Here is an 18959-nt window from a genome sequence, read left to right on the forward strand (position 1 = left end):
GATAAACTTTTTTTTTTTTTAAATAAGGAATAAGGTTTCTTTTAAGGAAATATTGGTGAACAATGAGTTGATATCAAAGCTAACAAAATATTTGTATTATTTAATGTTAAATTCTCAATAGAAGCTTTAAAAATGGATAGTTCTTTATATAGGTAGTGATATGATCAGTGAGAAGGGGGAGAGGTAAGAGAGCTTGCTAATTGTTTTGATAATTTATAACATATTGAATCTGCAGCATCTTCCTAAGTCTTAAAAGGGGGGATGGGTTTGTGTATTTTGGTAATCCATATATCTGGTGGAGGGTGAGAACTGAAGAGCTTTTTTTTATTTTTTGTGATTTCAGGACAGGAAGAAACCACTTTCAGCAAATTTTCAATTTTTTGATATGAGTTTTGGTTGGGTTCATAATATAAAAATCTGTGGGCAGATTACAGAATGATTTTCTTTTGTGTTCAAATACACACAGAGATAGATACATTCACCAGCAGTCACCTCCCCTCCCCCAACAATATGGGATTTTAAAAATCCTATATAACAGGACAAAATTTATCTGTTCAGATAAGAGACCCATAACTACTGAACTTGACCATATCCTTAAACACTTTCTTAGCCAATGGCTACGATTCCAAAAAAAACAAAAAATTATAAAACCATGCAACGGCAACCCCCCCCCCCCTCCTCCTTCAAAGCAGAGATTACTCAACATCTATCACCATTCCATATATCCCATGGCACATCTGAAAAATTAACAAAAATCCTAAGGAAATGACTTACAACCAGTTACAGACCACACAAGAAAGTGGCATCTCTTATCCACTCCACCAAAGACCAGCCACATCCCCTAGACCTACCAGGAGTATACCAGGTCCCTTGCAGTTGTAAACTGTCCTACTACAGCCAAACAGGCAGGACAGCCAATATCAGGATATCTGAACACAAGGACTACATCCAGTTCCACCAATACAGCCACTCAAGACTTGCTGACCATGCTTTGGATACCCACCACAGGATATGCTGGAAGAAGGCCACTCTATTACACCACAGCAAATATAAGTATGAAGGACTATTTATCAAATCTGCCTCATCTTTAAAAAACTTAAAATAAAAGAAACGCTTACTGATCCAAATCTTGACATCTCTCCGAAGGCAAAACTATTAAATAGTGATATTCTACCATCAACCTCAACCAAACTTCAACTGTATCAAACCTCAACAAATTTAGTTGCATGAGACTGCTCCAAATCTGATAAGCATACATTTTAAGAACGTCAGCCCAATGGCCAAGACAACCCAATTTAGCCCACTAAGGGGGGGGGGGGGGCATGTTTAGGACTCTAGGCCCAATTTCTGTTCCCTTTATTCGGCCTCATTTGCATGCCCTTTTTTTTTTTTTTTTTTTTTGCCATCTTCAGGCAATGTAACATTGCCAAAATATAGGAAACTGTTAAAGTTTTTATAATAATATTCTAGTATACGTTGTCAATTCCTGAAAAATTAAAAGCTGAACCTTTTAACACGAGTTTCTCCCAGCACTGTGTGTGTGTGTGTGTGTGTGTGTGTGTGTGTGTGTGTGTGTGTGTGTGTGTGTGTGTGTGTGTGTGCGCGTGCACATTCGCATGCTTCAGGTGACCTTAATATGAAGGTCAGAATGTTGGGAAATTAAAGTAATTTTTCTTAACACAATAGTAGTCTCCATATTTTTATCAAAATGAATGTGGACACTATAATGTTAAAAGAAAGATTACTAGTTTTTTAGAGGCTGGGGAAGCTATTTGTTTATGCCAAGAAAGGTTAGAGGTTAATATCATCCCAGAAAGAGATCTGATCCTGTTTGATGATTTGTATGATACTAAATGTAAGGGAAAGTGAGATTATCTCTTTTGCCAGAAGGCAAGACTGCATTTTGATAGTTGAAGGTGGCATGGTTATACTTAGCTTATTGAAGAATAGTATATAGAGATCATTGTTTAGCAACCAGTGATTGTATATCCTGAGGATTGAGATGTTTATGCACTGCAGAATTTGTTGAATGAGTAGGAGGAATGTTATGTGCTGTCAACATCAAAACCACAGATAACATTATTGGCCAGTAATAAGTCATTTGTCCCCTGTGTGGTGACTGGGGTTTAAAGAATAGTCCCAATATAGCCTATGCATGTTGTAAGATGGGTACCCAGTGCCTGGGAGTATAGCTTGGCCACGTGACAAATTTGGAAGCCTAGTCTTCCAGGTTGGGCGTGGGGCTAACAACCCCCACCCTGTGAAAATTTGCATGTTGAGAAGTCCAAAGACGATAATAACCGGCTGCTTTTACAGAAATGACCTGGCAATTGATGTAAGGATTTAAGACTTGAAAGCTGGAATGTTCTTTCTTTATACTGAAGTAACACACTGCAGTTGTTGACCCAACTTGATAAGTATAGGTCAATTAGATGGATAGGGCTGGATTCTTTAGAAAGAAGAAATTATATACTATTTTATAGCTGTCATGCAAAAAAGCATATTGAAGGAACTGAATTCATTGTGAATAGAAAGATTAAACATCTTGTTATGGATACTTTAAAGCCCAGTCACCCAGACTATGCAAAATTAGAATCAGAGGAAAGTTCTTTAATTATAGTATTATTTTGTGCATATGCACCAACTGAAGAGAAGGATAATGATGAAAAAGAAATATTCTATGAAGACTTGGATAGACTATTTTGGTAGCTGCCCAGCTAGTGATATTAAGATACTCATTGGAGATTTGAATGTCAAAGTGGGAAAAGAGAATGAATTTCAACCAGTTGTTGGCAAATACAGCCTACATGAAGTTACCAACAATAATGGAGTAAGGCGTGTAGATTATGCTATTTCGCACAATGTGGTAATTGGCATCAGTACCTTTTTTTTTTCAGCATAAAAACATTCATAAAGCAGCTTGGAGGTCATCGGATGGAAACACTCAAAACCAAATTGACCACATTTTAATTGATGCAATACATAAAACCAACCTGTTAGATGTAAGAACTTGTAGAGAGGTGAACATCGACTCTGATCATTACTTAATTGTAGCCAAATTACATGGAAAGATTTCTCATGCCAAAAAATTTTGTTTGGAAATATTTGACTGTGAAAAATTAAAAGGCGAGATATACAAAAATGAGTATATGACCTTACTTGAAAAAGCATTGTCTGAAACTACAGATGTTAGTTCTTTGGAAGAATTTTGGTCTGCACTGAAAACAAATATACTTAAAGTAGCAAGTTCTGTCTTGGGTAAATTTAAAAAACCCTAAAATGAAGATTGGTTTGATGAAGAATGTGCCATGACCACAAATAAAAAGAATGAGCCATATAAAAAAAATGCTTCAAAGAAACACCAGAATTGCATCTGAATATCGTACAGCTAGGAAAAAAGAAAAGAAGATCCCCAACTAAAAAAAAAACACGGTTATATGAGCAGAGATTTTTAAAGATAATGAACATCTTAGAGAGGTTAATCAATACAGAGCATATTATCAAAAAATTAATTCCAATCGAAGAGACTTTAAACCTAGATTAACTCTCTGTAGAGGTAAAAGTGGTGAAATTATTAGTGACAAACAACCTGTACTCAGTAGATGGAGAGACATTTTAATGACCTATTAAATGAAGAAGCACAAGAGTTAATTTGATTATACCTAATAAAATCTAGGATGAAGAACCTAATGAACAGGCACCATCTATAGATGAAATTAAGGTAGCCATCAAAAAACCCAAAAACAACAAAGCGCCTTGACTTGATAGTATAACATCAGAATTGCTAAAAACTATGGGCCCGAACTACTTAAAAAGTACATGAATCAATAGTTAAAATTTGGGATACGAAAAAACTTCCATTAGACTGAAACACAAGTATTATTTGTCCAATACTAAAGAAAGGAGATCCCATGATTTGTTCTAACTACAGAGGTATTAGCTTTTTCTGCACATCATATAAAATTTTTCAAATGTACTCTTTGAATGGCTATTGCCACATGTTGATGAACAAATTGAGGATTACCGATGTGGCTTTCATAAGGGAAAATCTACAGTTGATCAAATGTTTAGTTTAAGACAGATACTTGAAAAGACTCTTGAATATGGTATTGATACTCATCATTTATTTGTAGACTTCAGAGCCACCTTTGACAGCATTAATAGGAATAAGCTACTTGAAGCAATGAAGTAATTTTGTATTCCTGCAAAACTCATTAGGTTAGTTAAGGTTACAATAGAAAAAACAGTATCCAAAATTCAAATACAAGGCAGTCTTTCAAATGTACTTTGAATAAAAAATGGAGTTTATCAAGGAGAATCCTTATCATGTTTACTATTTAATATCTCTCTAGAAAAAGTCATAAGAGACTCAGGAATTAATACAGAAGTAATTAATACATCTGTACAAACTTTGCCTATGCAGATTAAAGGACTTAAGGAAGCCTTTCTTGCCCTTGAGACTGCTGCAAAGAATATGCACTTGAAAATAAATCAAGATAAAACTAAATATATGCACTGCACCAGAAACAAATACCAAAACAATCTTCCTTTTATTGAAATGGGATCATACACATTTGAAAGTGCCCATAGCTTTATCTACTTGGGATTTGAATTGAACTGCCAGAATAAAACTTCACTAGAAGTATAGAAAAGAATTATTGCTGTTAATAACAGTTTTTATGGTCTTAGGAAAATAATAAAATCGTAGTTTATATCCAGAAATAATAAATTTGTGTTCTATAAAACTTTTATTTGTCCTGTGTTGACATATGGTTCAGTAACCTCGACATTAACAAAGAACAAGGAAAAGCAAATTGCTTTCTTTGAAAGAAAAATATTCAGGAGCATCCTTGGTGATGTTAAGGAAAATGATCAGTGGAGAAAATGCTTTAACTTCGAACTATATAGAAATTTTAAAGAACCAGACATGATCAAATTTCTTAAAATTAACCGTTTTAACTGGGCTGCACATCTCGTAAGAATGAATGATTACAATAATAAATTTAGTTTAATCCTTTATCCAAATGTGAGCAAACAAAGTTTGCACCTGAAAGTATCTTCGGGATTGGGGTAAGGTACAACACCAGGCAACTCGTTGCAAAGGTGGAGCAAGCTAACATCACTCCTATCTCAGTATCTCCCATAATGCAAAACACATCTCCTTGCAGATATGCATAATGTTATGCATTAAGGGAAGGGCCACTACCCAGACTAGTTTCGACCTTTATTGAGGTCTCTTCAGTGGGAGCCAGGCCCAAGTGTGGAGATACCAGGCAGAAGCATTAGCAAGGTCATCTCCACCTATAGGAGTTGCCAAACAGTGTGCCACATTTTTTATTAAATTACTCTGGATTTAGAGAAAGATGTTGAAAGTTTATTTTTCACTTGGTTAGATTATAATAAATTTAGTTTAATCCTTTATCCAAGTGTGAGCAAACAAAGTTTGCGCCTGAAAGTATCTTCAGGACTGGGGTAAGGTAGTGCAACTCATTGCAAAGATGGAGCAAGCTAACATCACTGCTATCTCAGTATCTCCCATAATGCAAAACACATCTCCTTGTGGATATCTATAAAGTTATGCATTAAGGGAATGGCCACTACCCAGAGTAGTTTCGACCTTTATTGAGGTCTCTTCAGTGGGAGCCAGGCCCAAGTGGAGATACCAGGCCTCAATAAAGGTCGAAACTGTCTGGATAGTGGCCCTTCCCTTAATGCATAACATTATACATATCCGCAAGGAGATGTGTTTTGCATTATGGGAGATACTGAGATAGGAGTGATGTTAGCTTGCTCCACCTTTGCAGCAAGTTGCCTGGTGTTGTTACTACCTTACCCCAGTCCTGAAGATACTTTCAGGTGCAAACTTTGTTTGCTCACACTTGGATAAAGGATTAAACTAAATTTATTATAATCTAATGTGAAAAATAAACTTTCAACAGAATGATTACAATCCTTTAAAAAAATTATTTCTTGCAAAACCCCAAGGAAGGTGAAAATGAGGAAGACCAAGATCATGATGGGAAGATGCTATTGAAAAGGATTTTCAAGCCATAAATGATTAAAACTGGTGTGCCAAAGCCAGAAATAAAGGTATCTGGTGAATAAGTCATTTGTATGCAAGATTTGAAATAGGGTAGGTCATAGGGGCTGAATGTACATCAAATGATGACAATTTAATGGGCAGGTCTCAACCAAACATGATCTGCCATGCTGTAGTTCGCTGAGCGCTTCGGATATCTGCTTTCCAACCAATGACTGAGAGTTTAAATTTCACCACGGGCTTGGATGTTTGTGATTTTTTTTAAGGTTGAAGATGAATTTCACTGCCCACTTTGACCATTCTGCAATGGACACCTAAAATGGCTTGAAAAGGTTCATTTGATTTTTAGGGCAAAGTTTCCAACTTATGTAGTGAGTATAATAAGTCAGTAGTTTGACAGACTTTTTTTTTTTTTTTTTTTTGAATGGGCTGAATTACAGGCAATCTTCCATGTGTTCAAGTAACTGCTAGCTGAGATATAAAAGTGATATGCTGTACTACAGGTGTTAGTTCTAGAACACAACTTTTAAGTATATGACTGAGGGGGGGGGGGAATCTAACACAACTGTAACACTGTTTTGGTATCTAGGTTGTTTTATTTTTCTGATGTCGTTTTGCTGAAAGATCACAGGGCACACAGTCATACATATTTATTTCTGGTTTGTAGGAGATAATTTTCCTTGCTCATCTTGTAAGTGTTGGAGGAGAATAATGCTAGGAGGTTAGTTTTTTTTCTTCTTCAGGTACTGTAACAGTTATGCCATACGGACAAGAGCCAGAAACATACAGTTGCTTTTTGAGGCCTTTGCAAGGGATCATTAGACATGGATATATTTGGATGTTTATAATTTGATATCTTCTTGGGTCTGGTTCCCAATAAGACTTCAAAGGTCAAAATCAATCTGACTAGAGACCTTTTCCATAATACCTAGCAGTAGTGTGCTTTGCATTATGAGACACTAAGACAATTGATGTGAAGTTAATCACTTCTTTGTACAAGCATGCAGTCATGAAGATATTTTACACTCAAACTTGGTTTGTATACACTTCCAAAAATATTAAATAAGAATATAATTTCTTGTCAATCAACATCCTGGTTGGCTGAGTGGTTAGCATATCCCCTCTCCAGCAAAAAGCTGTGGACATGGATGTTTGTGATTGTCTGTGAAAATACTAGTGGTGGTGGGCAGTAGATGCTTTGGTGTAGATGATGCTGTTCACTGTAGTTGGTGGATTTGAGTGGTAGAGACAGAGAATTGTAGAGTAGGTGCCCTCCCTCAGTGAGTCTTTGGACTCCTTGGAGGTGTCACATAATAATAATAATAATTATTCAGATATAAGGCAAGACTGTCTCTGCTGTTACTTATAATCTTTGTGAGCCGCATTATCAAGGATGTTAATATTAAACCATACATTTGAAATTGGTGATATTTAGTTCTATATTCTGTGTGAAAGCTTGATTTTTCTGCCATTACCTGAACAGTGAGATTCTTTCTTGGAGGCTTCGTTGTCACAATTCAAATTTACTTCCCTTCTCCAATGATTAAGCTGGAAGAGGAACCAAAATATTTGCTGTTAGTAATGACCAAACACAAATTGTCTGTCTATCCACCAGAATACCTGATAATCCTCATCATTCTCCCAACACCTTGAACTTCTTTTCTTAATCAGCTCCTTCTAAATACAATTATTGTCATTAGACAATAATTGGAAAAAGGTAGCTGCTGCTTCGAGGTTTGTTGATATTGCTTCCTCCAGTCTTAAAATGTCCACTGTTTAATAGCACTCTCATTAACAAAACAGTAGGCATTCACATTTTATGTGTACCTGTGAATAATCATTTAAGAATCTTTCCACACTCAGAAATTCAATAATTGCTGTCTGCTTTATGGGCACTCATCTGGTAAATCAATTTACTTTAAAAGCACTGTATTATGTGACCAACTACTGCACAGCTCATCTTTAAGTGCACGCACACACACCAAATACATTTTGACTATAAATGTTAACTATGTAAGATTTTAATTCGCTACAGTTATTTTGCCTGTGTAGTACAATTAGGTTAGAAGTTAGTATTATTAACAATACTTTTTTATGTTAGTATAATTTTTTATAATTGAGAAAGGTATTTTTGTATTAGATAATTTTCTTTACTGTTTGCCAAAATGTATTTCCCTTATTCTTATTTTACATTATTTTAATCTTTCAATTTTAGGGACCAAGTGCAAGTGCATATGTTACATATTACAGAGCAGAAGATGCACTTAGAGCAATACAGGCAGTTAATAATATTCATGTAGATGGTCGGACACTAAAGGCCTCTCTAGGAACGACAAAATACTGTAGTCATTTTTTAAAAAATCAACAGTGTCCAAAGGCAGTAAGCAATATTTTTTAAAGGATATCTAGTTTACAGCACTACTGGATAATAGTAGAGATTGCTGCACATCTGATTAATGGAAAGTGATTAATTATAAATAAAATATATACATATACACCAGCAATATAAGCAGAATATTCCTGATTTTTGACCGCTCACCCTCTCTTCCAGTTAGTACAGTTTTCTGATTTTCAAGGTTTTTTCTAATTTTTCATAAAACAACATTGAAATTGCAGAGTAGTTATCATAGTTTTCTTTCAGTTTTCATTATTTCAAATTAACCCATCATAACATCCACCATATTTCTGCATAATAGCATATGTTAGGGCAAAGAGAGTTAAAGCTTTCTTATTGAAATTTACTAATGAAAAAATTATAAAAATTATTTCTACAAGCATGTTTATGAAAACATATTTAAGAAAAAAACGTCAAAATTTCTGCAGATTAAAAAATACAAAAGTTTTTGCTTATTTGAGTCATGGCTGTATATCGTTCCTCAATAGTTGTGCCAAGTGAAGGGGGAAACAAGGGACACATGAAACTTGTAGGAGAACCCAAAAATTTAGCAGTGCAATTGATTTACTTATTCAGATTGATTGTGTAAAATTTCTCATCAAACTCCTAATATGCACCTTCAAGGGGTATACAGGATAAAGGTTACAATATTATTGATTTCCTTTCAACAATTTTCTTCCAGATTAATCTGCTGTTTTTCAGGACTCCAGTATTGTCAAATTTTATATTTCGCACTTCTAGTTATCAAACCTGCTAGATCTTGGTGTCCTTCTAGATCTTTCTCATGCTGCCTTGGCATCAAACACTTGTTTTACTAACCTTTCCTCTCCTATTCGGTTTAACTAACCATATCCACTTAGATCAGCTCTACTCACACATTCTTGAATGTTGATGTCAAGTTCATAATAATATTATGAACTTAATATTTATTTATTAATATTAATGAATATTTTCCCATTGTTGCCATCTCTCCACTCCCCTAAATTTTCTCAGATCTATAAGTTAAATTTGGTTTCGGTACTGTTTTGTATACCTGGTTTAGTGTTTTGCCTGACTTCTTTCATTCCATATAAATTTATTCTACTTGTTCTCTACAATATTAGTATTGTATACTCTTGTTCTATAGGTTGTCTATTGAGAATATAGGTGGTTTTCCATGCTCATGCCTATTCTCATGGTTTCCTCTTTTAATTGCTAATTTTTTTACATCAGATTTGTTACAGCAGTTATTCAGTCTAGTCAAAGAATTATGAAGACTTGCACCAGAATTGTTCAGGAGTATAACATCAGCATAAAGTAAAGAGCCAAGTTGATATTTCTAATTTTGATATTAGGATTAAGGCAAACTGCTTTCCTTCATAATATGACCAATATAGATGAAGAATGCCAGACAGTGGTGAAATGGGGATAATGGGAATCCTTGCCCTACACCTGATTTTACATCTTCTTTCTGTATCTCCTTCAATTCTAATTGCTGACTTACAACTTAAAATATAGACTCCCCTGTATTTCTCTATATACTATTTCATATAATTATGGAGTATTTAAAAGCTTTCTGCTTTGATCTTGTATGCCTTTTACAGCCCATACAAAATGCAGATCCTTATTATATTTGCATTATTTCTCAACTATTTGTCTTAAAGTGAAAATGTGATCCTCTACAATCTGTTTGTCCTGAACCCAGCTTGTTCTTCAAGTTTTTCGTCCACAATTTTTCATAGCCTTTTCTCAAGTGTAGTTGTAAAAATTGTAGCTGGAATGCTCTGTATAAAATTCCACTGTAATTCTTATGCTTGATTTTATTTCCCTTTTTTATAGGTGGGTACTATGAGAGCTCTACTCCAGCCATCTGGAATTAATTTTCTGATTTCACAAAGCCTCGCATCACAAAGCACCCCACTGCCCTTCCTCTTAACTTCTCAAGTCCACCAAGAAGTTGAAATTTTTCTGTTCTTGGAAGCAACCTCATCACTTTTTACCCCCTCTAATAATATTTGTATATTTGAATCCCTGTTCACTTGTGAAAGCTGCTTGGCTTTGATCCTAAACTTTTGTCTGTGTTTTTCTTTTCAATATGACATTATGCAACAAAGCCACTGTAAAACTTTTATACCTCCATATTTGAGCATTTCAGGTTGAATATCATCCACTCTGTGTTTTTCCACATCAGGTGTTTGATGAATAGGATTTTTCTACCTCACTGACTGCTTTCTTCTTGAATAATTTCTACCACTCTTTCACTGCTTGTTTCATTCAATGGTCTTTCAAAGTAATTACTGGCCTGGTTGGCCAAGTGATTAGCATATATTCTCTCCAGCCAATAGGCTGTAGGTTTGAATCCTGCCATGGGTATGGATGTTTGTGATTGACTTTAAGTGGGAGATGAATTTTATAACCTGGTGTGAGACCACCACCACCCCACTCACTGCCCTTCCTCTTAACTTCTCAAGTCCACCAAGAAGTTGAAATTTTTCTGTTCTTGGAAGCAACCTCATCACCTTTTACCCTCTCTAATAATATTTGTATATTTGAATCATGTTCACTTGTGAAAGCTGCTTGGCTTTGATCCTAAACTTTTGTCTGTGTTTTTCTTTTCAATATGATATTAATTTTTATTCTGCTCAAAACTAAATTGTGATCACCTTTTGTTTCATATTTTGTATACACTTATTTTATCCTGCACAGTGTGACAATATCACACTGGTGCAGGATAAAATCACACTGTTCTTGCAAGCAACCTCACCACTTTTTACCCCCCTCTAATAATATTTGTATATTTGAATCCATGTTCACTTGTGAAAGCTGCTTGGCTTTGATCCTAAACTTTTGTCTATGTTTTTCTTTTCAATATGATATTAATTTTTATTCTGCTCTAAACTAAATTGTGATCACCTTTTGTTTCATATTTTGTATACACTTATTTTATCCTGCACCAGTGGGACAATATCATTAGACTTTTCTCGTTTCTTCTCTCTACATGAATTTGGACACATCTTTGGTGAAACAGTCATTCCTGTTTCACCAAGCAGCGATCACCTGATTCAATAGCTACTTACCATTTTTATAAGCTTTGCTCTTTTTCCAAATTTTCAAAAAACTTTCCTATGTATGGTATTCAATTCCTGCTCTGCTATTTAAATTTTTAACAAGGACTGGACTTTGTACATATGTCAGCTGCCCTTTCTATAATTAAAAAAATTTCTTCCATTTTTTCCTTATTAGAACCTTCTACAAGACCATAAGCACAAATAAGCTACGTTGTCGAATTCTCAATTTTAAAATGTGCCCATATCACTACTTGAAATTTCCTGCCAATCAAAATGTTTGTGTTTAGTGTTGAATGCTTTAGCTACTCCTTCCTTTCCCTGCTAACTGTTGCTCAGTTGTACCATCTTATAGTTATTATTTAGCAGAATCTCACCTTTAATTGTCTTCTTAGTCTTGGTAATGCAACTTACATTGACTTAATATGTTGATGTCTGTCTTTCAGTTCTGCCAATGTTGAGTTTATTCTATTAGTTGACTTTACTATTCGACCTAGTTAAACAACATCCCCACTAACAGTAGAGATATTGTTTAACCAGGTGACATTCTAATCGGCATGTAATTTCATCACATTGTACCCTCATTTTATTTCGGGTTTAAGTAAATGCAGAATATGGTTTGGTTGTCTAAGTTCCAAATTACCAGCTATTTTCCTCCATTCAGTATCCTGTTAGATCTACTAACAGGGTGCACTGCATGATAGTGAGGATTGGACATAAGGTCAGAAGCTGCATTTGGTCCTCTGCATTCCTTAAAGGATATTTAATGGTCTTCTACCAGCTATCTAGCTTTGACCCTTGAGCTGAGAAATGTGAATTTTATGTGGTCTCTGATTTTTCGTAATGATTAAATTTTGTTTTTTGGTTTTTAGATTCTCCTTCTCAGAGCAATTAACCTCCCAATTGGCCATGACGTCTATAGACATCCAAATCGTATCAGCTAAATCTGATACGATTCTGTAACACCTATTGAACAACATGAATAAGAAGTACAGTTTGGTCTCACTATTTCATCTACCTTTGCTGGTAGGGAGGTTAATATGTTGGGACTTCGATTGCCATGTATTGAATGAAAATAAATCAAAAGACAAAACTGCCATTTTTAGGCAGTATCCCAGTCATGTAAACTCAAAGATTAGGTACATACACATACTGTCACTGCATTAGATGAATCTTCTTTGCCTAATTATTAAAGTAGGAACGCAAAAATTCTCTCCCCCAGTCAGGCTAATATACCTAGAAATTCCAGCATTGAACTGGTTAGTATTTTGCACTTTATATGCGAGTATAGACAAAAAATCATGTTTAGTGCACTTAAGTTGTATGTGCATGACACATTTTTACTTACGTATGTTAAAACTATTTGTTAAACACATACACATTATTTTAACAAATAATTTTAACATAAGTAAATGCATTGTGCAGTACTAAGTATTTCACAAACTTAAGTACATTAAAGATACTCTTTTGTCTGTATTTGTGTATAAGCTTGCAGAATACAGAACAGTTCAATGTAGGATTGGATATCTTTTGGGATATAATCTTGAGAAGAAAAAAAATTTAACAGTTTGCATTTTCACTTTAATTGCTTGGTCACGAAGATTGTTTTGATATAGTAATAGCGTGTGCATATGCACCTGAGTTTTAACAAGGATATTGCCATATTTTAAATTTGAAAAATTGTCAGTTTTGTCTTTGGATTTTTTTATTTTCATCAGTTACATGAAAATTTAAGTCCCAAATGATGAAGAATGACAGCTTATTGCTCTACAAATGAAAACAAAATTTAATCATTATGCAGGGAACATACAAAATTCACATGCTTCTCAGCCTAAGTCAAAGCTAAATAAATAGGAGGAAACTACCACTTGACCTTTAAAGAATGCTGGGAGTACTGGATGGGGCTTCTGACCCTAACATCTAATTTTTATCTTCATGTGATACACCCAGGGACATGCTAGTTGGTAAGTATTTAATAACTGATTCACTTAAAAAAAAAAAAAAGTGTGTGAGAATTACAATCTCTGAAAGTGTAAAAGAATTCCATTATCAGCAAACAAATCCTTGATTTTACATGGACCACTTCTTCTTAGGGTGATGACCTTAAGTTCATGAGAATTGTAAAAATACAATCTTTGATGGACACAGAGCACAAGAAAAACAGGCTTGTCAAATTCTTGAAAGTTTAACTGGCTTGCTCAAGCCAGCTCCAGTACACCACTGGATACACTTCATTAGTAGATATCCACCTGGATACTGAGTGAGTTTATTTTTTATGATTGTTTGTCAAGTGCGTTTTCTACTTCTAAATCTTTGCTTTACTTTCTCCCCCCCCCTCCCAAAAAATCTTTGATTTATTTAGTAAGTTGTTCTTTGAATGTATTCAATAATATGTTATACAAGAGACAGTACACTAGTATTTACATCCAGTGCATTTTCTGTATTCAGTGAGATTAATTGTAATTAAAGAGTATTGAAATATATTTTTGCTCGCAAACTCTTTTTAATACACAAATCAGAATCATATGATTTTAATTATTAGTCTAATATGAATATACTTTACAGTTCATGTAAACATTTAATGGAAGGAAATGTCAAGAAATAATAAATGAACTCATCTTTATTTTCTGATATCGTATCCCTAAGAATTGCATGAGATACTCTTCTAGTATTGCATTATTAAGTTACACTATTACTAACTTCCTCTCAACATTTTCTTCCAAATCTGTTTGTGAGGGTTGCATTATTTACAAATGCAAGAGTCACTTATTGGTCTTAGCTAGATAATGGAGTGGACCTCTACATAGTCCATAGGAAATTCTGGGGTTTTGAGCACTTTCCATTCCTCACCTTCCCTTGGTACACTCTGTTACGAGTCTAGCTAGATGAATGAATGAATGAGGATGGATCACTAATTTAGGACTGAGCGAACCAAAACTATGTTCTGTATTAGCTTCAACCACATAATTAAATGTGGTTGAAGTGACTGATCAAATAAATAAACTATATTTAATGATATATTTAATCAATTCTTCACTTTGTCTAACAAAAAGACCATCAATGATGCAAAGGACATATGCATACAAAAAGTTACAAATATTAAAAAAAATTGCAAAAATAATTTCTAGTTAGCACCCTCTTTGGGCATAATACAATGATTTGCACTTTGGACGAACTCCATGATTTTTACTCATCCAGCTTTAGGACTGCTATAAAGCTGTAACAAGTTATAAATCTGCTTTTATATATGAAGTAAGTCAGTCTCATAGTTTACAACACTGGATTACCCATATCATAGGTTTCACATGCATCTCCTGTGTTCAGTTATCTGAATATTAGATAATCATTTTTGCGAGGGTTTTCGGATAAGTGAAATTCATATCAGTTTTATTTCCATGTGGATATGAAAGGATCTGAGGGATTGGGTGAATAGAGCAGCCAATTGTCCAGAAAAATGTGATTAAGCCAGGTAGAAAATAAAAGGGTGATTCTAATCACCCTTCTATTTTCTACCTGGTGATGTTGGCAGGTGTTTTGACATCTAATTGTTGAGAGGAATGATGAAGTTATCAACTAGAATGAATGTATTTCTTAAGACACATTCTGTGTCTTCTGATATATTATTATTTTTTTTTGTTTCATTTTCAGTGGGTTTTCATGGGTGTTTGTAAATGGCTTCAGTAAATGAATTTCATCAAGTGTGAGCCTCCCTTCCCCACATACTGATGGCCTGAAGCGGCTTGAAAAAAAGTTACATTGAGTATCTAGAGCAGGATTGCTGAATTACCTAGCTGTTGGCTCACCCTGTGGTATTACAATATCACTTCTACTGATACTGAGTATTTTCAGTATCAGTAGAAGGGATATTTCCAGAGTTCTACATGCTGTATTCCAGTTATTAAAACAAACCTTTTACTTAGCAAGATAAATTTTTTTTGGGGCCTTCAGTATAATTTCCATTTTGCCTTATCACTAGATAACTAGACCTGACTTATCAGGTCCCTTCAGCAGAAAATTTGTCAGTGGTAGAGAAACATTTCCAGTGCCATTCATTGTTATGGAGAACTGAGGTCTCTAGCCATGAACATGTCAGGTCTTTTGTTGCTAATTTTCAACAAAATTAGCAACAAAAAAAATCTGCCAGAACATACAGATTCCCGGAACTTCCTGTAGTATGCTGTTGACCCTGCACATGCAGAGTGTTACAATCACTTCGTGATTGATATATGCCATTTTCATCATTAACTAAAACTGTGATGCTGACATTTTTAAGATGTGTGGTTTTACTGTAAGAACTGACTTCACTTCTGATTGTTCAAAAAATTCCATGTTTTTGGTATGTTGCAAAAATTCAGACAGTCTCATAATAAGGCAGAATCAATGATGTAGCAGTTTCTCTATAAAATTGTAAGCTGCTTGTTTCTCTTGTATGCAATATGATTCTTCACAATTTCAGTTAGAATTCTGAAAAACATTGTTGAGATGTGTTATTCATTAGCAGTTTGATCAGTTGCTTTTCGTCATTGAAAATAACCATGGTTGCTGTAGCAAGTTTTACCATTGGATTGCAAAGTATACGATACTTGACAAGAAATTATTTTCTTCTTTTAATTGTCTACCCAAGCATAAGCAAAAAAAGTTTGTGAAGTATCATCATGATGTACTTGTATATAGAGTGTTGATTTCACATAGATTGCCTTAGTATGAGAATACCAGTATCATTTCACTTCAGTATAGATTGCCTCATAATGCAAAAGAATTATGAATTCACCACCCAGACTGGTTCTTGGGAGCTAAACCCAGAAAGATATCAAGGTTAAATCAATTATGAAGTAATATATTTTCTATATACAAGGAATACAGAGGTGTATCACGATATTATTAAATATGATGGATCAGAGATAGGAGACCTCAATAAAGGTTGAAATCGGTCTGAACAGTTACCCTTCCCATATTTTTTTGCATAATGGGATACTGAGGCAATTGATATGAAGTCAGCAGCCTCTGAATAGAAGTAGACTTGTTTTGAAGATAATTCATGTGCAAATTTTGTTTGCTTATGTTTGGGTAAAGGATTATAACAAGAATATAATTCCTAATTGGGTATTATAAACTACTGATATCTGTAGCTGTTAATGGCCTGCCACTTCTTGGACTGTTTTTAATGCTTGTCTGACTTTTACAGAAGGGAGATGCCCACTGTGATGTAATCCATCACACCATCCCTGCAGACTTCATCTAAAGCATTGCAAATCTCGTTTGGAATATTTCACATAGTTTTAATTTTGCTGCATGAGTGTTGGTCAGAACAGTATCTGACTTGAGTTAGATTCTTCTCACCTGTTTAACTGTTAACACTCTTCCAACCTTAGAATGCTGTTCTTACATTCAAGATGTTGCATCAAAAACTTTCCTAAAACTGTTCTCTAGAAGGGAGATTCTACTTAATAGATGACCCCCTCCCCACAGACGCAGATCCATTCCTGTCACTATCTCAGACATTTCTTTTCCATAATTTTTTTGATAGTGTGAGAGAAAGAGAACTTGTGCATTTCCCAGAGAAAGTAAAGTACTATATGTTATTGTATTCTTGATTTTGAGGTAAGACAGGCCTTACATAAAGATGTTACTATGGGAATTAATTGATACTGTATGTCTCCTGGCTAAACATAATTTAAAATAAACACTATTTTCTGCTAGAGCAAATATAGAAGTGCTAAAAATGCAGTATACATTACATTTAGTTGTAAACATACTGTAACAAGGATAGTCCAAAGTGGTTTTTTGTTACTCCAAGGATAAGTTAGGAAATAGCAAAAAACCTGTTTAAGTTGTATCATTACCTTAATTATTTACTTTTACTATTAAATGCACGTCATTCAAATTACTGAACTTTTTTTTGTTACACAAATTGTAAAAAATCAGCTAATGCCTTTTATTCCTTTATAGGGAATAAAAGGCAAGACTTTTTTTTTTTTTTTTCTTTTAACCCTATCTAGGTTTTGGAGACTGAGTGGGCAGTTCAGTAACCAATCAAAAATAGCTGGCCCAAGGCTATCACTAATTATAAGCAGCAGCCAATGAAGAGACTAGCAAGCAGTGCTACCATCTCTTGGTACCTAACTCTAACAGAATATGTTCTTGTCTGAATTACTGTGGGTTATATAGTCGATTTCCTTGAGTTTATAGGATGAAAAACCAGAATTTCCAGGACAAAAAAAAACTTGCTTGCTCATGCCAGAGATTGACTAAAGCTCGCACTTCAGAGGCTGCCTGAAGATAAGTTTATCTTCAGGCAGTCTATTACAAAGGATGCTGCCATCACTTCCACTGAGATATGCAGGTCTTGAGTTAACTGTGTATGAGTCAGAATTTTGTATAAAATACTTTATTTTCATTTGGAAAGTGTCGTTGTCATTAAACAGATTTTTTTTTTAACCTTTATGAATAAAGGTAAACAAAATATGAATGAATAAAGAATAATCTTTTCAAACACAAAATGAGCTGTCATCCACACAAACTTCATAATCTTTAATTAAACTAATTAAAGACATACTGTATATTATACCATATTTCTTTAATTTACAGTTTTAAGAGAACAGTATCAACATCATTGTCTCTGTCCATTTAGGAAGCTTTATTCACACAGTTGTACCAATCAGTTTCTCATAGGATAACTAATATAGGCTAGCTGTTCATCAATTATATTCCCTTTCTCTGTAATTAGAATTGACCACTTATAATGTTGACTTGACTGCCAAAGCTTTCAGGTTATTATTTTTGATTTTAATGGTACAGACTGCACATATTTAGCTCATTATGTTGATAAGTAACCTTATTATTATTACGAGCAACTCCAAGGAGTCCTTAAGACTTGTTGGAGGCCTTAAACATCGTGTCAAGAGCTATCCAACATTTGTGCAGTATCTATCATATTTTCCTTTTTACTCATTCACAGTCATGGCACCCACAACAGACTCTGGCAATCTATTACATTCATTCAATACTCTTTAAGCAAAAAAACCTAGTTCTAACACCCTTGCTAACTACAATGTTACTCAGTTTTCATGGATGAGCCCCTAGTTCTCTTACCAACACACCTGTTCTGAAAAATTTCCTCTGAATTAATTCTTGCGAAAACACCTCATTAATTTGTATGTCTCAATCATATCACTCATTTTCTGTAACACACAAATTTTGGACCTGTTCTTGTAAGGTTCATTCCATAGACCTGCTACCATCTTGGTCAGTCACCTCTGGATCTTCTCCTCCTCCTCATCACCAAGAAACCTTGGTGCTCAGATCTGCATGCACTAGTCAAGATGAGGTCTTATCAAGGCTTGATAAAGAGGAACAATAACCTGTTTTTCTCTGCTCGTCAAAGTATTCTTCAGTAACCAAGTGATCTGATGAACTGCTTTAGCCACTTCTGCTATGTGTCCCCTAAACTTTAACTCCCTATCCACCAACACTCCCAAGT

The 18959-nt window shown here is 34.6% G+C and overlaps 1 protein-coding gene across 4 annotated transcripts in view; it reads left to right on the plus strand.

Moving 5' to 3' along the window:
- Nucleotides 1-18959, plus strand: part of LOC150101220 (uncharacterized) — a 530669-nt gene that overhangs the window by 173581 nt on the left and 338129 nt on the right. For all 4 annotated transcript variants that reach the window (XR_016549128.1, XM_090401188.1, XM_090401189.1 and 1 more), the window contains exon 8: nucleotides 8256-8420. Coding sequence is in view for 3 of the 4 variants with exons in the window: in XM_090401188.1 (XP_090257314.1) it covers nucleotides 8256-8420 (165 nt within the window). In the remaining variant the exon portion in view is untranslated. The remainder of the gene's footprint in view (nucleotides 1-8255; nucleotides 8421-18959) is intronic.

Source organism: Typopeltis vanoorti, chromosome 12 (assembly GCF_054136105.1).
Source record: "Typopeltis vanoorti isolate ZY-2024b chromosome 12, IOZ_Tvanoo_1.0, whole genome shotgun sequence".
In the NCBI taxonomy this organism is placed as follows: domain Eukaryota; kingdom Metazoa; phylum Arthropoda; class Arachnida; order Uropygi; family Thelyphonidae; genus Typopeltis; species Typopeltis vanoorti.